Source organism: Camelus ferus, chromosome 19 (genome assembly GCF_009834535.1).
Source record: "Camelus ferus isolate YT-003-E chromosome 19, BCGSAC_Cfer_1.0, whole genome shotgun sequence".
Taxonomy (NCBI): domain Eukaryota; kingdom Metazoa; phylum Chordata; class Mammalia; order Artiodactyla; family Camelidae; genus Camelus; species Camelus ferus.
Genome location: NC_045714.1, coordinates 32,737,804 through 32,759,128, shown reverse-complemented (window position 1 = coordinate 32,759,128; position 21,325 = coordinate 32,737,804). Strand labels below are relative to the sequence as shown.

General features: G+C 54.8%; 1 protein-coding gene across 1 annotated transcript; it reads right to left on the bottom strand.

The window, feature by feature from the left end:
* Positions 1 to 3,539: 3,539 nt before the first annotated feature.
* Positions 3,540 to 21,004, bottom strand: SIGLEC1 (sialic acid binding Ig like lectin 1). Its single transcript, XM_014561269.2, is given in 23 exon segments — positions 3,540 to 5,048; positions 5,690 to 5,762; positions 6,100 to 6,202; positions 6,469 to 6,771; positions 7,536 to 7,796; positions 8,438 to 8,573; positions 8,575 to 8,741; positions 9,061 to 9,312; positions 9,400 to 9,669; positions 9,970 to 10,224; positions 10,720 to 11,031; positions 11,198 to 11,458; positions 12,532 to 12,834; positions 13,035 to 13,289; positions 13,545 to 13,880; positions 14,938 to 15,195; positions 15,854 to 15,908; positions 15,910 to 16,154; positions 17,531 to 17,785; positions 18,119 to 18,385; positions 19,495 to 19,791; positions 20,073 to 20,432; positions 20,704 to 21,004. Coding segments are annotated over 23 exon segments (5,169 nt in total). The 5' UTR covers positions 20,753 to 21,004; the 3' UTR covers positions 3,540 to 4,952.
* Between the last annotated feature and the right edge of the window lie 321 nt (positions 21,005 to 21,325).

The following is a 21,325-nucleotide window of genomic DNA, read 5'->3' as shown; positions in this document are numbered from 1 at the left end:
AAAACATCTGACATACATCTCAAAAATGTTCTCCTAGGGCAGTCTACCCAAGCAATTGAAATAAAAGCAAGAATAAACAAATGGGACCTAATGAAACTTACAAGCTTCTGCACAGCAAAGGAAACCATAAGTAAAAGAAAACAACAACCTACAGAATGGGAGAAAATTTTTGCAAACGATGAAACCGACAAAGGCTTGATCTCCAGAATATATAAGCAGCTCATACAACTTAATAAGAAAAAAAAACCAAACAACCCAATCCAAAAATGGCCAGAAGTCCTAAACAAGCAACTCTCCAAGGAAGAAATACAAATGATCAATAGGCACATGAAAAAAATGCTCAATATCACTAATCAGAGAAATGCAAATCAAAACTACAGTGAGGTATCACCTCACACCAGTCACAATGACCATCATTCAAAAGTTCACAAACGACAAATGCTGGAGACGCTGTGGAGAAAAGGGAACCCTCCTGCACTGCTGGTGGGAATGCAGTTGGTGCAGCTACTGTGGAAAACAGTATGGAGATTCCTCAAAAGACTAGGAACAGACTTACCATATGACCCAGGAATCCCACTCCTGAGCATATATCCAGAAGGAACCCTACTTCAAAAAGACACCTGCACCCCAATGTTCACAGCAGCACTATTTACAATAGCCAAGACATGGAAACAGCCTAAATGTCCACCAACAGATGACTGGATAAAGAAGATGTGGTATATTTGTACAATGGAATACTATTCAGCCATAAAAACCAACAACATAACGCCATTTGCAGCAACATGGATGCTCCTGGAGAATGTCATTCTAAGTGAAGTAAGCCAGAAAGAGAAAGAAAAATACCATATGAGATCGCTTATATGTGGAATCTAAAAAAAAAAAAAAAAGAACATAAATACAAAACAGAAACAAACTCTTAGACATAGAATACAAACTTGTGTTTCCCAAGGGGGTGGGGGGGGTAGGAAGGGATAGACTGGGAGTTCAAAATTTGTAGATACTGACAGACATATGCAGAATAGATAAACAAGATTATACTGTATAGCACAGGGAAATATATACAAGATCTTGTGGTAGCTCAGACTGAAAAAGAGTGTGACAATGAATATATGTATGTTCATGTATAACTGAAAAATTGTGCTCTACAGTGGAATTTGACACAGCATTGTCAAATGACTATAACTCAATAAAAAAATGTTTAAAAAATTCATATGCATGTGTCCTTAGCTTCCTCCCTTTGCCTGCCCTGCTTCCACCATCCCTTTGTTGGTCTCCCCTGGGAGCACACCCTTAATATGTCGCTTGAACATGAAGCCTCATCTCTGGGAACCAGACCTACTACAGACATAGAGGGCTTCAGTCCTGCTGGGGCCCCAGCGTAGACAGGCTGGAGAGACATCAACTCCTCTCTCTGTGGTTCAGGTAAAAGGGTCTGGGTCTCTCTGCCCACCCGTACTCTTCACCAAATCCCCCTGAACAGAAGAGATGTCATCATGGGGACTGACAGCAGCAGAGAGCACGCCTCCAGGACAGAATCCCCTGAGACACCTGCTAGCTGATGAGCCGGGGGCAGAGAGTGAGGCATCCTGTCACACCCGCAGTCCGTTTTACTCTCTCTTCTCTCATTCAAGGAGGATTTGGAGAAGAATGGGGATGGACAGAGAGACCCAGGCTTCCGTCTTGAACCAGCAGCACAACTGGAGATTCCAAAACAGAATGTGGATCCTGAGAAAGGGGAAATTAGGAAGATGTACATCTACCCATGGTAAAGGAAACAGATCTGATGAGGAGGAAGAGAGGGCAGCTAAGAAAGCCTGGGAGGTCATAGGGGCAGGACGACACCAAAGGTGCAGCCTGGCCTGAATAAGCTGGGGGCCAGGGAAACAGAGCGACCTCCAGGGCACCAGACTTTGGACGCAGAGAGGAGGGGGCTTCAGTGCACTGGCCAACTCCTATTCACACTGCAGGCTGTGGCCTTGGTGTCTTCTTGTCCGGTAGTCCTCCCTGACTCGACGCTGGTTACTGTCGCCTGCACTATCCTTCTCGCTGCACCAAACTTCTATAGCAATGCAGGTTGCCCATTTCCCTGTCTCTCTCCTCCAGACCCTGAGTTCTGTAGGGTCTGGCACTATGTTCACTGCATGGCTCAGGACCTGGCACACAGCTGATGCTAATAAAATGAGAGGGACACATAGCCTAAAGGCCATGGAGGGACTGGAGTCATCCTTGCAAGGTGGACACCTCCCAAACCCAGATAAGCCATGTCCAAACATGTCAGAGGAATTTCCTGCTGAAATCTTAGAGCAACTGTTTATTTACATTTGGAGGGTGCAGGGGAAGGCTGGGGTGGTTGGACCGAAATTGAAGAAGATGGATTCTTGAAGTGCCACCCATCAGCTTGGTGTTCAAGCCTGATGACACTGTGGGAAAGATGATTTATCAAGTGATGTGTTGATGTCACTCTCCAGAGGGACGCTGGGAAGTATCCTGGGAAGAAAGCCAGTGAGAAATCTTTGAAGTGCTCATGGAATGGGCAACACCCACCATCTGTAAACAGGACTCATTCTAAAGAGTGACCCGGGACAAGGTGACTATAAACATTCTCGTACAAGTCTAACAGCGGATATAAACCCTTAATCCTTTTGAGCAGATACCCAGGGGTAGAATTTCAGGGTCACAGGAAAAGGGTATCTTAGCTTTAATAGATAATGTCACACAGTTTTCCAAAATCATCATAGATTCTGTGTGGTTCCTGCATAAAGTTCAAAAACAAACCAACCCATGATGTTAGAAGTCAAGATAGTAATAACCTTTGGGGGCTTGCAACTAGGAGGGGCACAAAGGAGACTCGAGGGGTGGGTAACAGTCTGTGTCTTGATCTGGGTGCTGGTTACATGGGTGTATTCACTTTGTGAAAAGTCACTGAGCTGTACACTTACAATGTATGTACTTTTCTCTATGTGTGCTACCCTTGAATTAAAAGTTTATTTAAAAATTTTGAGGAGCCTCAGACCACTAGTGGTGGATACAACTAACCCCTCTGAGAACCCTCCAGTCCCAGGTGGACCTACACCCCCTTGGAGGTAGGTGAACAGAAGCAGATGGAGACTCCAAGTCAAATGTTCCCATATCCCACAGTAGCCACCCCTTCTTGGCCACCCATGGTCCTCCCCTCATCCTCTCTTCCCCAGAACATCCAGCTGCATTTGGCTTGCTCTCTCCCTGTTCCATCTGTGGTGTTAGCCCACACTTTCCACCTTCCCACTTGACAGCAATGTAGAAAAACCAGTGCTTACTAAGTGCTCACCTACCACGTGCCAAGCACAGTGCTGGGTCATGTGGGCAGCAGGGGTGATCAGCACCCAGAGCCACAGGGAGGGGCACAGATTGCTTGAGCGTAAGGTAGTTTATGCTAAATGTCATGTAATTTGCACCCATTGCCACCTCCAGCTGGCAGTCTCCCAGAATAAACCCCACTCACATTCGAATTCTCTGTGTTCCAGTCCAGCAGTTTGGGTTGCAAGAAAGACTCACTCCAGTTATGCCATAGGATGGATGTTTATTGGGAGGACATGCTGGGTGGGCTCCCAGGAAGAGTCTGGCAATCAGGCACTAATAGGAATGTAACTGGGGACCTGGAAGGGTCCAACCACGGCTACACGAAGCTCCTCCAACTTTTTCCCAACCCGTTTGCTCCTGTGCCAACTCCCCACTTCTCTCCATGCATCTCAACCCAAATCCCAGAGCAGTAGTCTCTTTGCTCCTCCCTCCATCAGCCGCCAGGCTACCAGAGGAGTCACTAGCCCACCTGAGAACTGATTCCCCTCAGGCAGTGACTTCCCAGGAGCACAATACTGTTTCTTAGTGACCCTGGTTTGTCTTAACAGCCCCTGGTACGCAATTCTCCAGGAAGAAGACGTGAGCTCACTTGATCATGGAAAGGAATGCACTTGGAGCAGAAACGGGTGCTGATGCTGTCTGCTCCCGACACTCTCTGGGGGTTGGGAGGGTGGGAATGGAGCATCTCTTCTTTTAGGGTCCAGATCTGGCACAAGATACCCATTCAGGCAACCTGATCACCTGGCATTCCCTCTCCCTAGGGACCATGAAACCATCTTGATCTCCTTCAGTCTTACTGTGTGAGAGGAACTACCTCTTCCAGGAAGCCCATGGTCAGAATGGCCACGGATATGCCCCTGACCTTCAGCAGATGGGCACTGAGACAAAATGTGGCCTGCTGGCAGCATTCTTATCAATGTCCAAAGTCTCAGAGATGAGTCCATAGTTGGGAGTCCTTTGGAAATAGAATAAAAACTACATTTCCCAGAACCCCTTGCAGCTTGGCATGGCCATATGACTAAATTCTAGCCAACAGGAAGTGAATGGAAATAACACTGGCAACTTCTGGGTCGTATCCACAAAGGGAATGGGTATGTCTTTAACTTCTGCTCTTCCCTCTTTGTGCTGGAGGGATTGTGAATACAACGTAGTCATCCTTGTGATGTGTTGTATTGCAATCAAAAGCAACATTTGAGGTACAGAGAAAAACAAGATAAGAGGATCCAGAGCTCCAACACCATAAACCACCATACCATACTCGAACTAGTTTGGGAGATAAAAATCAAATTCTCTCCTATTGAAATTACTGTATTTGGTCTCTTTTTAGAGCAGCCTACCTAGTTTATATTCTAGTTAATACAGAGTGCTCTGAGCAGCCTGCGAGGATGTAGAAAACTCTTCTTCTATTCTAACCCATCTAAAAAGTCCACAGCGGTCTTGGAGGAGAATGATGTGAAGAGGCTGTGCATTGGAAGATGAATGCAGAGATGAGATCCAGAGGAAAGAGAGAAATGGAAAACAGAATCCAGTCATTTATCTTCAGAGTCCCCCTGGGTAGATTGGGGTTCACCTCCACCTTTCACCATCCATTTTTCTTGGCGTTTGGAGCCAGGTTATAGACAGTCAGATGCGGCAGAGCTGTTTTCACAGATGCAGGCAGGACCCAGCGTGGGGTCCGAGTCATCACAGATTCTGGTAACCTTCTCCTCCTGAAGGCAGGCAATGCCACAGGTCAGCTCAGGGGCAGAGCACAGGATGCGGTCCCAAATGTGACAGCATCAGGATCAATGACCTTCCCTCAGAGAAAACCCTGGTCACAGGAGGACTCTGGGCACAGTCATCCCCTGAACTCTAACTCTGGAGGTCAGTCCCCCAGGTCCCCAGCCTTGGGCCAGGGTCCCAAGGGGATTGATGAGCACATACATGGCAGGAAATGTGGCTGGGAACCAAGGCCCACCAAATGGATTATCTGCAGAAGGGGACACATCATGGGGATGAGGAAACAGACTTTCACCCCCTGCCCCAGGTAAGGGGCAGACTCAGAAGTGGGGAAGGAAAACCCCAAAACACAGGTGGGGTCCTGTATTGCAAGATGTGTTTTGGAAGTAGAGATGATGCTGCTACATTCAGAATGTCTGCTCCAGTCCCTCAGGCAGTCACTCAGCAAACACGTGTCTGCCCCAGTCAGAATGTGGCTCCCCTATCTACTCAGGGGGCGCTGGGTCTCTATACTTTCTTCCCAGTCTCCCCCAAGCCCCAGGCACCATCCTAGAAATGAGAGTAATCTCTCAGTGCCAGCCAGGGCAAGCCAGGCCTTATGTCTGTGAGCACCTACATGGCCAACAGATACCTTCATGGTTTCCTTCTGAGCAGCCATCTCCACCGAATTTTCACCCATGCTCAGCTTGGAACAACGCCTCCTTCTGTAAGGGCAAGAGTGGACTCAGAGAGCCTCTCCCCTCCCCCCTAGACTGCTCACTGCACACAGCAGTGGGGAGCTTCGTGGAGAATGGGGTACTTTATCTTTCTTCCTCCCCAGCCCTTCGGCAATGGCAGGGTAGAGATAAGAAGAGAAGAAAATTACAGTAAGATAGTTTAGAGATGATTCTAGAAGGGCTTCCCAAATTTGGAGCAGGGGGTGGGAGGGGGACAGGCTAGGAAGTATGGAGCCTGTGAATTGGGTGGGAAAGACATGGGGGAATGTTGCGGGGAGGGAGGGAGGACGAGGTAGCCCTGTACACCTTCCAGCTCCAGACCCACCTCCAGGTGTAGCAGGCCCCCAGGCTTAACAGTAGGAAGAGGAGGCCCACCAGCAGTCCCAGGACCCAGAGAAACTTCTGGAACAGATGCAGGCGGTGCAGGGCTGGAACACAGGGGTGGGGCTCAATGGAAAGTTATGGCTCCAGGCCTCCAATGTTCCTTCCCAAGGTGACTCCCCACAAAATGAAACCTATTCTAAGTGTCAGTTTATCTCAGAAGCTTCCTTTTGCAAAGGAGCTTCAGGCAATCATTAGACTAAACAAACTGATTGCAGCAGACGGGATTGAGGGAAGCCCTCAGAAGGAAGCCTTTGGACTTGAGAGCTGCAGCCTCTGTGCAGAGTGACCTGGAAGACAGAGCCTCCCTCACCTCTGTTTCCAAAGTAGGTGGCAGCAGAGGCAGAGCCCAGGGCATTGGAGGCAGAGCACACATACTCCCCCTGGTCGCTGGGCCGCAGCTCCTCCATTTCCACCCTCAAGGCGTTGGGAGTGGCTGAGACGTGGATGTGTGGCTTGGCAGGAGCAACCTGGGGCTGGCTGGACGCCACCAGCTGACTGCCAAGGTGGAGGGTCAGGCTGGCTAGGGGCTCGCTGTCCACTCGGCAGTCCAGAATGCCCTGGATGCCCCCCTCGGGCTCCACAAAAACCATCATGGTAGGCGTCTTAGGAGGGTCTGCGGGAAGACAGGGAGTGTGGTGATTGTAGAAACAACCACAAATTCCTCCCCTCCCTGTACCCCATACAAGGTGACCACTGCTCCTCCCATTAAGAGGGAGAGCCTGTTTCCTCATTCCTTAAATATGTGACTCATTTTGACCACTAGAAGTCATAAATGACATTGTGTGACTTTGGGTCTAGACCTCAAGGGCCCTCACAGCTTCTGCTCTCTTGGAACACAACCATGTGGGAAGCCTAAGGCAGCCTACTGGACACGTGTGGCCCAGCCGACAGCCAGCCATGAGGGTGAACCTAGACCATTCAGCCTCAGTTCGGCCACTGGACAATTGCAGCCACATGAGGTGAGACTTGCAGAAATCCCCAAATTTCTGACCCACAGAATTGAGAACAAATAAAATGACTGTCATTTTAAGCACTAAGTTTTGGGATGGCTTGTTACACAGCAATAGCTGACTGATAAGGCACAGGGCCCTGGTGAAAAATAAAGTCGGGGACCAAGGTTGATGGGGGCCTACTGTGTGCCAGGCACCCTACCTGCTTTATCTCCTGTACACCTCACAAGGTGAAGGGACTGATGTTTTATAGATAAGGAAGCCAAGACAGGGATACACAAGATCACACACAGGTCAGTGGGAATCCTCCAACACAGGGCTCCATACCTGTGAAGCCCTTGCTCTTTGCAGACTGAAGAAGAGGAAGGCCTAAGGTGGGCATGTGAGGTGTGGGGAGACCGAGGCAGGGGGAGGGTGTCACACTCACAGAGCACCTGGAGCATGACTGGAGCAGAGGTGGTGGCCCCAGCATGGAGCTCAGCCTGGCAGTGGTACATTCCAGCTTGGGCGCGGGCCACGTGGGTGAAGGCAAGGGTGGGCACAGGCTGTGTGTGTAGCTGCCGGCCATTCCAGAACCAAGAGAAGGTGGAGTTGCTCGTGGGCCCAGGGCCATGAGGGAGGTGACAACTCAGGTTCAGCGCTGCGCCCTCAGGCACGGCCAGCCCTGGCTCGGCCACCACACGCACACCTGCAGGCCGAGGACCAGAGGTGGTCAGGGATCTGTAGGCCTGTAGGAGCTGGAGCCTCTGGGTGGATCTGGGCATCTGAGAGGCCTCTGTGCATGATGGGATCTGGATCGCCAAATATGGGTCTGTGTCTCCCCCATTAGACAGAGCTCTCTGAGAACACAGCTGTCTCCCATCCTCACTGGAGACCTCCCAGCCAAGGCTGTGCCTCCCTGTCTCATCAATTCAGGCTTTCCAGTGGTTGAGGCTGTGTCTTGCCCTCAGATTGGACTCCCCAAGGGTGGGGCTGCACCTCCTTCCTCACACTGGGCTGCCTGAGGGTAGGGCTGTGACTCTCTTCCCATTTCAGGCTTCCCCAGGGCAGCTGTGTGCTTCCACCCTAGACTGGGCTCTGTGAGGGCAGGGTTATGTCTCCCTGCACCCAGGCTCCCCTTGGGCATTGCTGTACCTCTGCCACCTTATCGGGAGCTCTCCAAAGGCCAGGAGGTTTCTCTGCCTCTGGCTGGGCAACCCCCGCCAGTGGGAGCTGTTCCTCTCCCATCCGATCATGCCAGCCAGGTCCCTCTTGTGGGATCCCCACCTCTCACGCGGACTCGGACCCCATAGCCCCCCAGGCCCCTTCTCCTGCCCCTGGGCTGCTCACCTTCTGCCTGCAGCTGCCCCATGGTGCTGACTGAGCCCAACGAGTTGCGGGCTGTGCAGACATAGGTATCCTTGTCACCTGAGGGCACATCTTGCACCTGCAGCCGCAGGGCGTTGCGGGCCACCTGGACACGGCCCTGTTCCCACTGCCGAGCTGGGGACCCCGTGGCTGGTGGCCAGCACCTTGCCATCACGGGACAGGGCCAGCTCGGCAGGTGGCTCGCTGTCCACAGTGCACTGTACCACAGCCATAGGGCCAGCCCTTGAGTCCCAGAAGGAGGACAGGACAGCATCCTGAGGGGCATCTGTGGGCAGGGCAGGGCAGGGTTGGGGGCCTTGCTTGGAAACCCTGTGCTGTCTGTTGCCCACCTGCCTGGCATTGGCGAGGCTGAAGCCTCTGGGAAAATATCACTTCCTGGGAGTGACAGCTTTCCAGCCACCCTGCGGCCACTTTCCTCCAGGCAGGGTTCACAGGGCCTTAGGGTCTCTTCCCTCATCATTTATGTCCTTCCTTCCCCAAGGGTCCGTTCCCAGGTTTGCTGCAGTCCTTGTGCCCACCCACCCTGGGGCCTGGAAGCACCCTCCACCCAGGCTGGACACCCCCAGCTCAGGACCCTTGCTCACAGAGGATATGCAGGGCTGCAGGCCGGGAGCTGCGTGTGCCCTGGGCATCCTGGACCTGGCAGGTGTAGGCGCCTGCGTGAGCCCGTGTAACCGCCGGGAATGAGAGGGAGGCAGCAGGCCCCTCCTGCAGCCAACGGCTGTTGTGGTACCAGGCATAGAGCGTGGGTGGGCGGGCAGCGGAGTCTTCACAGGTCACTGTGACAGGGGCCCCCTCGGTCACAGTGGCCGACGGAGCCAGGGTCACCTGCACGCCTGTTCCAAGAAGACCAGGGTCAGCTGGGCCTAGCCAGACCACAGCCGACCCGACCAGTGGCGGGCTTGGCAGAGGCCCTGCCTCACCCTCCAGCCAGAGCTCCAGGGACGTGTCGGCCTGACCCAGAGGACTGCGGGCCGAGCAGCTGTAGAGACCCTCGTCCTTGGGCCGGGGCTCCCACAGCTCCAGGCGCAGGGTGTTGGGGACAGAGGCTGCAGTCGAGGAGGCCAGGAGGCGGCCAGCATGGCTGAGGGCCAGCTGGGCGGGTGGGCGACTGTCCACGGTGCACAGCACCAGGGCGAGCTGCCCACCACGGCTCTCCAGGAGGTAGGTCAGGCGCAGGCTGCGGGGTGCATCTATGGGGGCACGGGAGGCATAGAAGGAGTTCAGAGGCCATGGCAGTGAGGAGGCCAGTTTGCAGGTGACATTCAAACCAGGAGGGCCTTGGCTCCCCACCGCAGGGCCTCCACTTGCCCCATCTGGGGCACTGCTCCTCTGCCCCCTCACTCCCAACTCCAGTGCTCTTTGTCCAGTGCTCCACTAGCCAGCTGGGTACTGAGCTCCTGGGGTTGATGCCTCAGGGCTCTGGCCATGCCCTGACCCCTGTGAGCTGTTATCATCCCTTCCCACTCCACCCTGTATCCAACCACACTCACAGAGGACGTCCAGGGTGATAGGTGTGGAGAGGCGGGGTGCCTGGCCAGGAGTCAACACGCCACAGCGGTAAGAGGCAGCATCCCTGACTGTGACATTGGGCAGGAGGATGGAGTGGGCAGCATCTGGGCGCTGCTGCCCATCTTGGTACCACACGTAGGTGAGCTGGGCCTGGTGAGTTGTCCATACAAGGCAGGTCAGGTTCACCAGCTGCCCCTCCTGCACCTTGGCCTCTGGCCACACCTGCACACTCACAGCTGGGGAAAGAAGGGACACCAGGGAGGGCCATGAGGCTGGGTAAAGCAAACCACCTGACTCCATGAAGGTGGGAAGCTCCTCAGCCTCCGGGAGGAAAAGGTGACCCACCTTTAAGTGGGGCTCAGAGGCCGGAGCTTAGGAAATGGCTTGTCATCTGTCAGGTGGTTGCAAACAGAGCTCTGCAGAGCCCAGGAGTGCCCTGAGCCCTCCCTGACCCTGGGGGAGGGCACCTGGGAGAATACAGGCCTTGCCTGCCCAGTGTGGTTTCTCCTTGAGTGCCCCTTTCTGATTAGTTTTATCCACCGGGCATCCATGTGTTTTTTAAAAAGGGCTCTTCAATGAAACCCAAGTCTGGAGACTGCTACCCTTAAGAAGGGTAGGAATGGAAGCTGTCCTAAGTTCAGCCCTCCTGCTTGTGCCCCAGGCTTCCAGAACCTTCTCCAAGCTCTCCTTAAAAGAGCCACCCACGTACACACTCACACCCCAACACTGACCCTGGGCATCGAAGTTGGCTGAGGCCGAGACCTGTCCCAGGGCGTTGGTGGCCTCGCAGGTGTAGACGCCCTCATCCTCCAGCATTGCCTGGTGGATCTCCAGGCGCAGCATGTTGGGGGTCACAGTCACCTGTAGCCGAGGAGAGCTGCCTGCAAGCTCCCCCACACCTTGTAGGGTAGAGGCCACGAGGCGGTCCCCGTGGAGCAGTCGTAGCTGGGCTGGAGGGTCGCTGTTTACACGGCACTGGAGGAGGCCCAATCGCCCGGGGCCTGTGTCCATCAGGGTGGTGACTGTGACCTGGCGAGGGGCATCTACACAAGGCGGGGAAGTGGTCGGGGCTCTGCCGGGTGGTCCCTCATCTAGGACTCTCTCTCTCGGAGGCAGAGCCCAGGACCAGGGCTCAGCATCCCCGCTTCCCCAGCCAGGACCTTGGCTCCCTCCTCCCCTAAGAAACACAGATGGGATGAAAGTGCTTACAGGACACGTGGAGGCTGACAGGGGCAGCCAGGCTCGTTGTGGCTGAGCCTGGAGCCTGGGCTTGGCAATGGTAGGCCCCAGCTTGGCTCAGAGTTATGGCTGCAAAACGGAGTGTGGCCGAGGAGGGCTCCTGGAGGGGCTGGCCATCCCGATACCAGCGGTATGAGGTCCCCTCCAGGACCCCAGTGGGTACCTGGCAGCTCAGGACCACAGCCTGGCCCTCCCGGAGCTCAGGTGATGGTGACACCAGGACCCAGGCTCCTGCGGAGAGAGACCAAGAGCAGGTGAAGGCCCTCCACATACCCTCCCACAGTCTGGGACTGCATGTGTCCACATAAAGACAGGAACCCAACCTCGAGTCCTGGAGCCACAGCTCCCCCACCGGACCACTGCTGAGGGCTTCACTTCACCTCCATTCCTCTTCCTCTCCTGCCCTGGTTCTGTCCTGGCATTTACCACCCACCACCTTGAGCTATGGTTTTGCTTTGTCAATCGTATCTCACCCGCCAGAGGGTGAGAGCCTCACCCTGCCGGTGTGACTTGTAACCCCAGTGCCCGGCACAGCACCTGCGTGTGTTAGCTCTTGACAAATGTCGGTTTGACCCCATAAAGCACTGAAACGGTAGGGATTTAGGTCATGCCAAGGGCCATTGTCCTAATCATGGGCTGGCCTCAGAGTGGGTGACCAAGGGCTTGGACGGGGAAGTTAGCAGCTGTGTGATCTTGAGTTCTCGCCAGCTCTCTCCAGCCCAACTCTGCACCCAAGCTCCATGTCATGAGAGCCCAGGAACCGGAGACTGGGCAAAGCGCAGTCCCTAGTGCCCTCTGGGTCTGAAGCTGGAGGAGACCATGGTGACTGAGAGCAAAGACTATGCCAGCGACCGACACCAAATTAATCCAGCGCTAGCTGGGTCCCCTGCTGGTCATGTGACCCTAGCAAGCTCCTAAAGCTCTGGCCCTCAGTTTCTCTGCCTGTGAAAAGGGTATGATAAAGAGAAAGGATACGCAGAGCCAAGACCCAAGGGAAATATCCAAAAAGTTGATGTTTTACTGTGGGAGAAAAAAACGTGTTTTTCTTTGGCCTTTGCAGCATTATTGGTATTAGCCTTCCTTTTTCCTGGCTTATTCACTTAGGGAGGATTTTTATAGATGAATATAGATATAGATCAATAAAGAATATTAATATATTCTCATGCACGTGTGTATATGTGCACCCATATGTATGTGTGTATATACTTGCACTTGTATACATATGTTACACATCTATATAGAGATTAGCAGAGTGGCCCCCAGGGCACCTGGGGCCACCACAGTGTCAGAGAACTGACACTCACCTCGAACCTTGAAGAAGAGGGAAGTGTTGGATGATCCGAGGACATTGGTGGCCTCACAGCGGTAGCTGCCAGAGTCCCCAAGGCTCAAGTCTCGGACCTCTAGCTGCAGGGAGTTGGCTGTGGTTTTGGTCTGAAGGCGGCCACGGGATGGGAGTTGGGGCCCCAGACTGGTGGCCAGGAGGTGCTCCCCATGGAACAGGGCCAGCTGGGCAAGAGGGCGACTTTCCACAGTACAGACGAACACAGCCATGTGGCCCTGGCCCACGTCCAGGAGGGCTGACAGCTTTGGAGGATCTGGGGGATCTGCAAGGACAGTGGGGGACTCAGGCTACCCCTAGCCCCGCTCACTGCCTATCAGCTGCTACTCTCCGACCCCATCCCCCTCCACACCTACCTGTGCCCAAGCCACAGTCTTGCCTACCCAAGCCAGCCTCAGCCCCGTTTTCCCCAGACTGCCCCCTCCACCTTCTGAGGACCGAAATCTGCCCTTGTCTGTCACCCACAGAGCACACTCAGGACCACAGGGGTGGAGAGCTGGGCACCGGCTTCCATGAGGATGCAGCAGGCATAGACGGCAGCATCTGTTCTGGCCACAGGCAGCAGTGTCACGGTCTCCAGGGGGCCCTGGGCCCACAGCACCCCGTCCCGGAACCAGGAGAAGTTGGCAGGGCCATCAGCTTCCCGGCTCACATTGCAAGTCAAGTTGGCTCCGGTGCCTTCCTGCAGTGTGTGCGATGGTGTGATCACCAGGACAGTGGCTGGAGAGCAGGCAACACAGACCAACTGAGACAGGCTTCACCTTGACAGCTTCCCCCTGGACCCCGGGGGCCAGCGGTCCAGCCTCCCTGCCCGGAGGGGATGGGAAAGAGACCCTCATGGGTGGAAATCAAACTCCCACTGCTGATCGGAGGTGGTTTCACCCAATAGACCCTCCTCCCAGCTGGGGGCTGCAGAGGAATAAGGTCCTGAGTACCAGCCCCTGACCCTGAGCCTCCATTCCCTGCCCGACTCACCCTGGGCATCGAAGGTCGCTGAGGCAGAGGCATTGCCCAGGGCGCTGCTGGCCTCGCACAGGTACACACCCTCATCCTCCAGCACCGGGTCTTGGATCTCTACACGCAGCAGGTTGGGGGCTCTGGTGACCTTCATGCGTTGGGAACAGCCCCTGCAGCTGCTGCAGCTGCCCTCCGATGGCAAGGAAGAGGCCACAACACGGTCCCTGTGGAGCAGCCGCAGCTGGGCTGGGGGATCACTGTCCACACGGCACAAGAGGAGGCCTTGCCGCCCGGCCCTGGCTGCTGCAGTATCGGGGTCCAGCCGGGCGGTGAACCTGGGCTGGCGTGGGGCGTCTGTAGGGAAAGGAGCATGGGCACTTATCCCATGGTCTCTGCCAGGGTCCTGCAGATCCACTCAAGGGTGGCTAGACTCCCAGAAAACACCGAACAAAGGCATGGCACCCAGAGCTGCCACAAACCGCTGTTCAGGCTGTGCACTGCACAAGGACAACCAGGCCAGGATGGGAGGACTCCAGCCCATGCTCCTGGTGCTAAGCTATGCTCTCATGCTGGACTGGACAGTCTTCCTAAAGGAAGGAGTGCCATTTTCTAGCTTGGACAGAGGCGCTGTGTGGGCTAGCAGCCACCTCGCGTAACCTCCACATGTTCCCTGGGAGTCTTGCCCTCTGCTCCCACTCTGCACCCCATCCCTTCCCCCAAGATCCTCCCTCCCTGCTCTTATCTCTGATCTCCAAGCCAGCTCCCATGACAACAGATAATGCCTAAAATGCCCTCTTCCTAGGAGCTTCTGAAGATGGAAGGTGAAAGACGGCCATCAGCAAAGGCCCCCATGTGATCTCACCCTGAACACTAGAAAACCCCAGAGAGGACCCTGCTCTTCCTGAGAGTCCCCGGACATCATTCCTGCACATGTCAGGGGAGGCTTTCTGGAAGCTGTGTCCTGCACATTGATCAGCCCCTCCCTCAAGGGGGCGTCCACCCCTGACAGCATGAAGCCCCTGTGCAGTGAGGCTCTGCCTTTGTGTCTGCACCTGTGAGGGCACAACCTGTGGGCGTGTGCACATGTATAGGAGTTCGCTGTCCCAGGACCCAGCTCAGGAGGACAAAGCTTGGACGTGGTGTCCACGGTGGGTCTGAGACTAGAAGCAGAGCCCTAATGGGACTGGGGTTGGGAAATGGGATGCAGACATAGACAAAGCCCCAGGCTTATTCTCAAAATTTCAGGCCCAAGGGGCCAGGGCCATGGTACCCAGGCTTGTGGCTGCCTTCCTCATCTAGACCCCGGGGCAGGGCCGGGTCAGGAGGGCCTGGAGGAAGTGGGAATGATTGGTGGGCCCCAACGGGCTGATCCTCCCCACGGCAGGCAGGGGCCCGTGGGAAGGCTGCTCACAGAGGATGGTGAGGACCACAGGTGCGGAGAGCCCGCTGGCGCTGTGGCCTTCCTGGACCCGACAGTGGTATGAGCCAGCGTCGGTGCTGGAGGCCACAGGGAGCAGGAGGCTGCTGCTGGGCCCCTCAAGAAGCAGGGCTCCGTTCCGGTACCAGGAGAAGCGAGTGTCCGGCGTCGGGCTCAGGCTGCTCCTACAGTTCAGTGTCACCTCCCGCCCTTCCACCACCTCTGCTGCCGGGCTGACGAGGAGGCGGGCTGCTGTCAGGAGAGGGAGAGAGGGCGGCTCAGCTCCCCTGCAAGCCTGTGGCTCCAAGCCACCCACTACAGGAAACCCTCCAGGGGTCTCCTATCCCCACACAATTGTAGGGAGGTCTGGCTTCGTGGCATCAACTCTGTGAATCTTTTGATGATCAGGAGGGTTTGGCCTTGAATGCCAGTTCAGACCTACTGGTAGTAGCTGGCTGCAGCATGGTTGAGAAGGATTCTGAGCCAGTTCCCCAGGCTTATGAACCTGGTTTGATAGTTACCCCTGTCATGGCCTCAGAAGGAGGGAAGGGCGTCACACTGCACCAAGAATTGGAAGACCCTACTTCTCTGTTTGGCCCTCTGCATCTGACTCCTGCCCTAAACATTCAATAAATACAAAACAGATGAACGCACATTGAAGAACCCTCCAAGTTCAGAGTCAGAATGGGTACAAAAGGAATAATGCAATCTGCCATGTTTCCCTTTTTGCCTTGACTTCTAGGACCCTCTGAGGCTAGGGTGACTGATAGTTCAGGGTTTTGATGTGATTTTTTTTCTCTGGCCAGCTATTTCAGGCCCTCAGCTGAGCCCCCTGGACACCTGGGAGGAAGGGGTCAGAGCAGGCCTCCTCCTTGGGCTCCCTCCGCTAGCCCCACGGTGGCCATCTTACCATTGGCATGGAAGTTCAGGGTGGAGGACTCAGTCCCAAGGGAGTTGGTGGCTGAGGCAGGTGTACTCCCCACTGTCAGTTGGCCCTAGGTCTTGAATCTCCACGCGCAGGGAGTTGGGGGCAGAGGAGACACTGAAGCGTGGGCTGTGGTCACCCTCCCCGGAGGTGGAGGCCAGGACGAGGCCCCCGTGTGACAACACCAGAGTAGCCAGGGGCTCGCTGACCACGGAGCATTGGAGGATGCCCACCAGCCCTGCCTGTGTCTCCAGGAAGGCAGTTAGGTCCGGGGCAAGGGGTGGGTCTGTGTGGAGAGAAGGGCAGGCCTGTCATCGTCAGCAGGGGCACTCCTGGGTTCCCCTGCACATACTTTGTCCCATAATGCCCTGGGAAGGGTTGGGTGACCCCCAGCAACTCAGAGTGTCCGCTGAATACACTTGTGTCCTTAGCCTGGGCAAATCACTGTGTTATCCCAGTCCATCCCCTGTGACAACCCTGAGAGCGAGGCTCCAGGGACTCCACTTTAAAGATGAGAAAATTAGCAGAGACCTGGCTGCGGACAGCGCTGCATCAAGTGATTACAGTGAACACTCCCAGCAACGGGACAAACTGACCCCACGTGCCTCCTGATGTGACACAGGGAGACGGACACAGCATGGCGTCCGCGGCGTCCCTGCCCACGTGCACGGGCTCAGTCTGCTCCATTCAGGCCAACGCGAGCTAAGGATATCAGCGAACAACTGGCTTATGCTCAGCCAGTTCAGTGTCAGGACAACAAGGGAAGACTGAGGAGCTGTCCCAGACTAAAGGAGAATAAGGAGACTTGACAACTGAATGCAATGCTGGGTCCTGGATTGAATCCTAGACCAGAAAAAATAATTGCCATAAAAATAAATGCCATAAATTGCCATAAAATAAGTGCCATAAAGGACATTATTGGGCCAACTGGTAAAATTTAAACATGGATTGTACATTAGATAATAGCTTTGTATCAATGTTTCCTGACTACAGTCCTTGTACCGTGATTATGCCCGGGAATGACCTTAGGAAATACATGCTGAGAAATTAAAGGGTAAAGGCTCATTCTGCCTACAACTTTAGGAATATAGATAGACAGATGATAAACAGATAGGTAGCATATGTGTGTGTGTATACATATAAAGTGCGTATGTATATATGCATGTGAACAGAGTGTGTATGTATGTGTGTTTATATGTAGGGAAAATGCATGCAGGCATACACAAATACACGTGCATACATACACACAAACATGTCTATGTGTGCACACACACATACAGTGTACACTTAGGGAAAGCAAATGTACTAAAACGTTAACAAGTAGGGAATCTAGGTCAAAGGTATATAATTCTATACTTTTTTTTTACTATTGCTATTTTATTTTTTAAATTCTTTTAAAAATTTTACTTATGCATTTATTTTATAATATCATATTTTTTAAATTAAATAATTCTACATTCTTCTTGCAACTTATGGCAAGTTTGAACTTATTTCAAGATAAAAAGTTTTTTAAAATAGGAGGAAACTGAGGCCCAGGGAGGTCAAAGTCTTACCCGGATGTGAGCTCAAGGGTACCCAGGCCCAGGACCCCCACCTCCTGCAGGGGCTCTACTCTTTGGCCCGGCTCCCAGGCCCAGTGCCTCCCTCACCCTGGCCACTTACGGCTGACCACCACGCTGACGGGGCCAGAGCGCTCTCGGCCCCAGGCGTTCTGCACCTCGCAGAAGTAGAAGCCCGTGTCGGCCCTGGTGGCTGAGCGCAGCTGGAGGGTGCGGCTGTGGGCATCCTCCATCAGGGCGTGGTTCTTGTACCAGCTGTAGCGCAGCTCGCTGGGCGCTTCTTTAGGTGTGTTGCAGGTCAGCGTCACGGTCTGGTTCTCCAGAATGGAGCCTGCTGGGCTCACCTGGACCTCAGCCACTATGGGAACAGCATAGGCGCACTGGGGGACACCCCGCTGACCTCTGGACCCACCCCCTCAGGGTTGCAGGCAATCATCCAAAATGGCTGCACATTTTACATCACCCCCTCTTCTGTGGAAGAGCCCCCTGGATTGGCTGTGTGTCTCTTCACCCTGTTCACTGGGACCCTCCTGACATCCCACCCTGCCAGGGAGGCTTGTCACCTGTTTGAGGCAGGGCTGGGACTCCACATGCACATTCCAGGAGGCACCTTGGCCTGCTTTCCCTCAGTCCCAGTGGCCTGGCCCCCTCCCTACCCTCTGGTCAAGACCCAGGCTCACCCAGGACTCACTGAAGATGTGGAGGCTGACCGGTGGTGAGACCGAAGAGCCCACGCCATTCCCAGCGAGGCAGGTGTAGACGCCAGCGTCATCCCAGGCTGCCCGGGGCAACTGCAGGACACGACTCTGGTCTTTGAGGTGTGTCCCATCCTTGACCCACTGCACGGAACTGACCTGAGGGTGACTGCTGTTCACCTGGCAGGTGAGTGTGACCAGATCACCTGGAAGGATGTTCCTCCCTGAAGGGCTGAGGAGGATCTCCACACCCTTGGGGGCATCTGCAAGGCATGATGGGGGGTGTCCAGCAGGGCGCCCAGGGAAGGCAGGGAGCATTTTCCTCTCCTTTGCCAACACTCTGCTCTAAGGAAGCCCACCCAGAGAAATCGTAAGTCCCACTAGGTGCCCTATCCAGAGCAGGCACTGCACCCCACATTCCTGCCCCACTGAGAGTCTGACACCACAGTGCATGGCCTAGCATCCAGGCTACACTGCCTTCTGCAGCTTTCTGCCTCATGTCACAGTCCACTGACCTCTGTTCTACTTAGGAGTCATGGGCACCATGCTGCTTGCTTTAGTGGCTTGTGGCAGCTGTCGGCAAGGGACCAACCACACAATGGAGGGAGACACAGGCAGAGTCAAGTTAGCTCTGAGAGCGGTTAACTCATTTGTTGGGCAAGTGCCAACAATACAAAGAAACTGCATTTCTTTAAATCTTGTTCCTAAGCCTCTTTCTATGTAACTATGCTAGTAAAAGCTAATTTTCAAGTGCTTAATCTATATAAATATGAAAATAATAGAAGCTAATATTTTTGAGAGCTTCATACGTGCCAAGAACGCCTTTAATTTTCATATCAGTTCTGGAGAAAGTATTTATTGTTACCTCCACTATAAAGACGAGAAAACAGAAGCTCTGAGAGGCAAGTAACTTGCCCAAAGCTGGCTCATCTAGTCTGCGGTGGAGCCAGAAGCCTCATGCCTGTGTACAGTGGTTGTTTCAACAGGCTGCCTTGTTTTACCATGATGGGGAGATGAAAAATCAAGTGGAAGTTTCTTCCATTATCTCTTTGCCACGTCCAAGTGTTACCCTGCTCATGAACCTGAGGCAGGAAAGGGGTTAAGCCCCACCTCCCCCAGCATCCTCCAGAGCTGGGCTAAATCTGGGACCCCCACTGCCTGACCCCCAATTCCCTGGCTTTTTGTGTCTCTGCCCAGCCTGGCTTCAGGGACAGGAGGTAGAAGGAAACCTTTCTGTGTGGCTATTAGGGCTTAGCAGTCCCTGGAGGTCCGAGTGTGGCCCGGCTGTTTCTACGGGCTACAGAAAGGATGGTTTCCACTGGGAGCCACAGATGTGTGCTCAGTAACAAGGGGGTGGTCCCTATGCACTCACACTCCACTTGGAGATGAATCTCGCCCTGAGTCCTGTGGTTGGCCACCGAGAGCTGGCAGCGCAGGGTCCGGCCGTGGTCTTGCCAGGACAGGGCCATGTGGAGGGTCTCCAGGTGGCTGACGCCTGTGGGCTCAAGCTTCTGGAGGCTGGAGGTGACCGAGCGAGTGGGGTCCTGGCCTTGCCACTGCAGGCTGACCGGCTTCTGCAGGCACGTGTAGGGAGTGGAGCAGTTGAAGCTTGCCTCCATGCCCTCGCGCAGCCCAGTCGGTGAGGTGATGGTGGGCACACTGGGCTTCTCTGAAGACAAAGACAAGAGGCTCGAGACTCCTCTTCACCACACCTGAGACTTCCTTCCCTGGAAACCCCAGCCCTGGGCAGGGGGATTCAAGGGGAAGGAGAAGGCGAGGGAGTCACTGGGGGTGAATGCCAGGGGACACAGGGCTGGGGCTGGCACTGCGGCTGAGACTGGGGCTGGGGCTGGGGCTGGGTTGAGGACCAGGTTTGGGGCTGTGAGCCAGTGGGTCAGGAGCAGCCTCTGAGTCCCTCCCAGGTGGTGGCTGGGCCACCTTCCTCCTCACCTGTCACGGTGACCACCGTGCCTTTGACATCTGACCAGCGGTTGCCTTCGCTGATCTCGAAGCGGAAGTTGTAGGTGCCCGAGTCCTCAGGCTGCAGGTCCCTCAGCTGCAGGCTGCACATCTTGTGCTCGGCCTGCCCCAGCAGCTGGGCACGGCCTTGGAAGTGGGCCTCCACCAGCTGGGGGTTCTCCGAGTGGCTCACTACCTGCTGCTTGCCTGAGTAGTCATAGTACCAGATGGCTGTGATGCCATGGGGCACCTCCACGCTGTCAGGGAAGCTGAAGATGCAGGGGATGACCAGGCAGGAGCCCTTCACACCCTGCACGGCCTGGGGACTGGTAACGCCCCACGAGGCCAGGCCTGAGGGAGGGGTGGGACAGGGAGGAGAGTGATGCGGGCCTGGGGTCCCAGCAGAGACCCATGATCTGCACCATAGAAGGTGTCCCAGATGGGCCCAAACCCTGCCCTGTCCCAAGCAATGCAGCCCCTCTGGGCACCCCTCCCTGCCACTGTCTCCTTCAACTTCAGCAGCTAAACCTGTGACCAGACACAGTCCAGTCCCCTCGGGCCAGGGAGGGCTGGACTTGCGGAGACCAGGCCCTGTGAGAAGGAAAAAGCCAGCGAATCTTACCTGCTGGGACAGATGAGGCCAGGAGGAGAAGCTGGAGCAGGAAGCCCATAGGTCCTCACACTGGTTCTGGTGCCCAAGAGCCTAGGGCACACTCTACTGGCTGAGCAGCCAGGGGTCTCCTAGGGAACCCTGGGGCACCTCAGCCTCAGAGCCTGCTAGGAGTCCAGCCCTGGGTCCACACACACGATGCTGGTCAGCCCAGTGAGAGGGCAGGGCAGCTGCCCACAGGGAGCCAGGAGCCCAAGTTCCCTGTTCAGGCTGTGCCCAGGAATGCCCTCACTGGGTGGCATGCCCCAGAAAGTCTGTCCCTTGGTCCCACCCTAAGTTCTGCTTTCCTAGTCTCTCAAAGATGAACAGCTGTTTCTCCCTTTCCCCCACTTTCCTGTCCCCTCCCTGTCACCCAAGCCAACAGGAACTGGAGCCCAGAGAGGCCCAGTGACTTACTCCAAGGAATCCAGCAAAAAATGACAGTTTCTTAATTGAGACTTGTCTCCCTACCACCAGCCTTACCAGCTATAGACCATAATAGGGCTTGACTGAACACTTATCAAAGTGCTGCCTTTAAGAGTCACTCCCCTGCTCAAAAACCTTCTGTGGCTCCCAGTTGCTCATGAGATGTGGT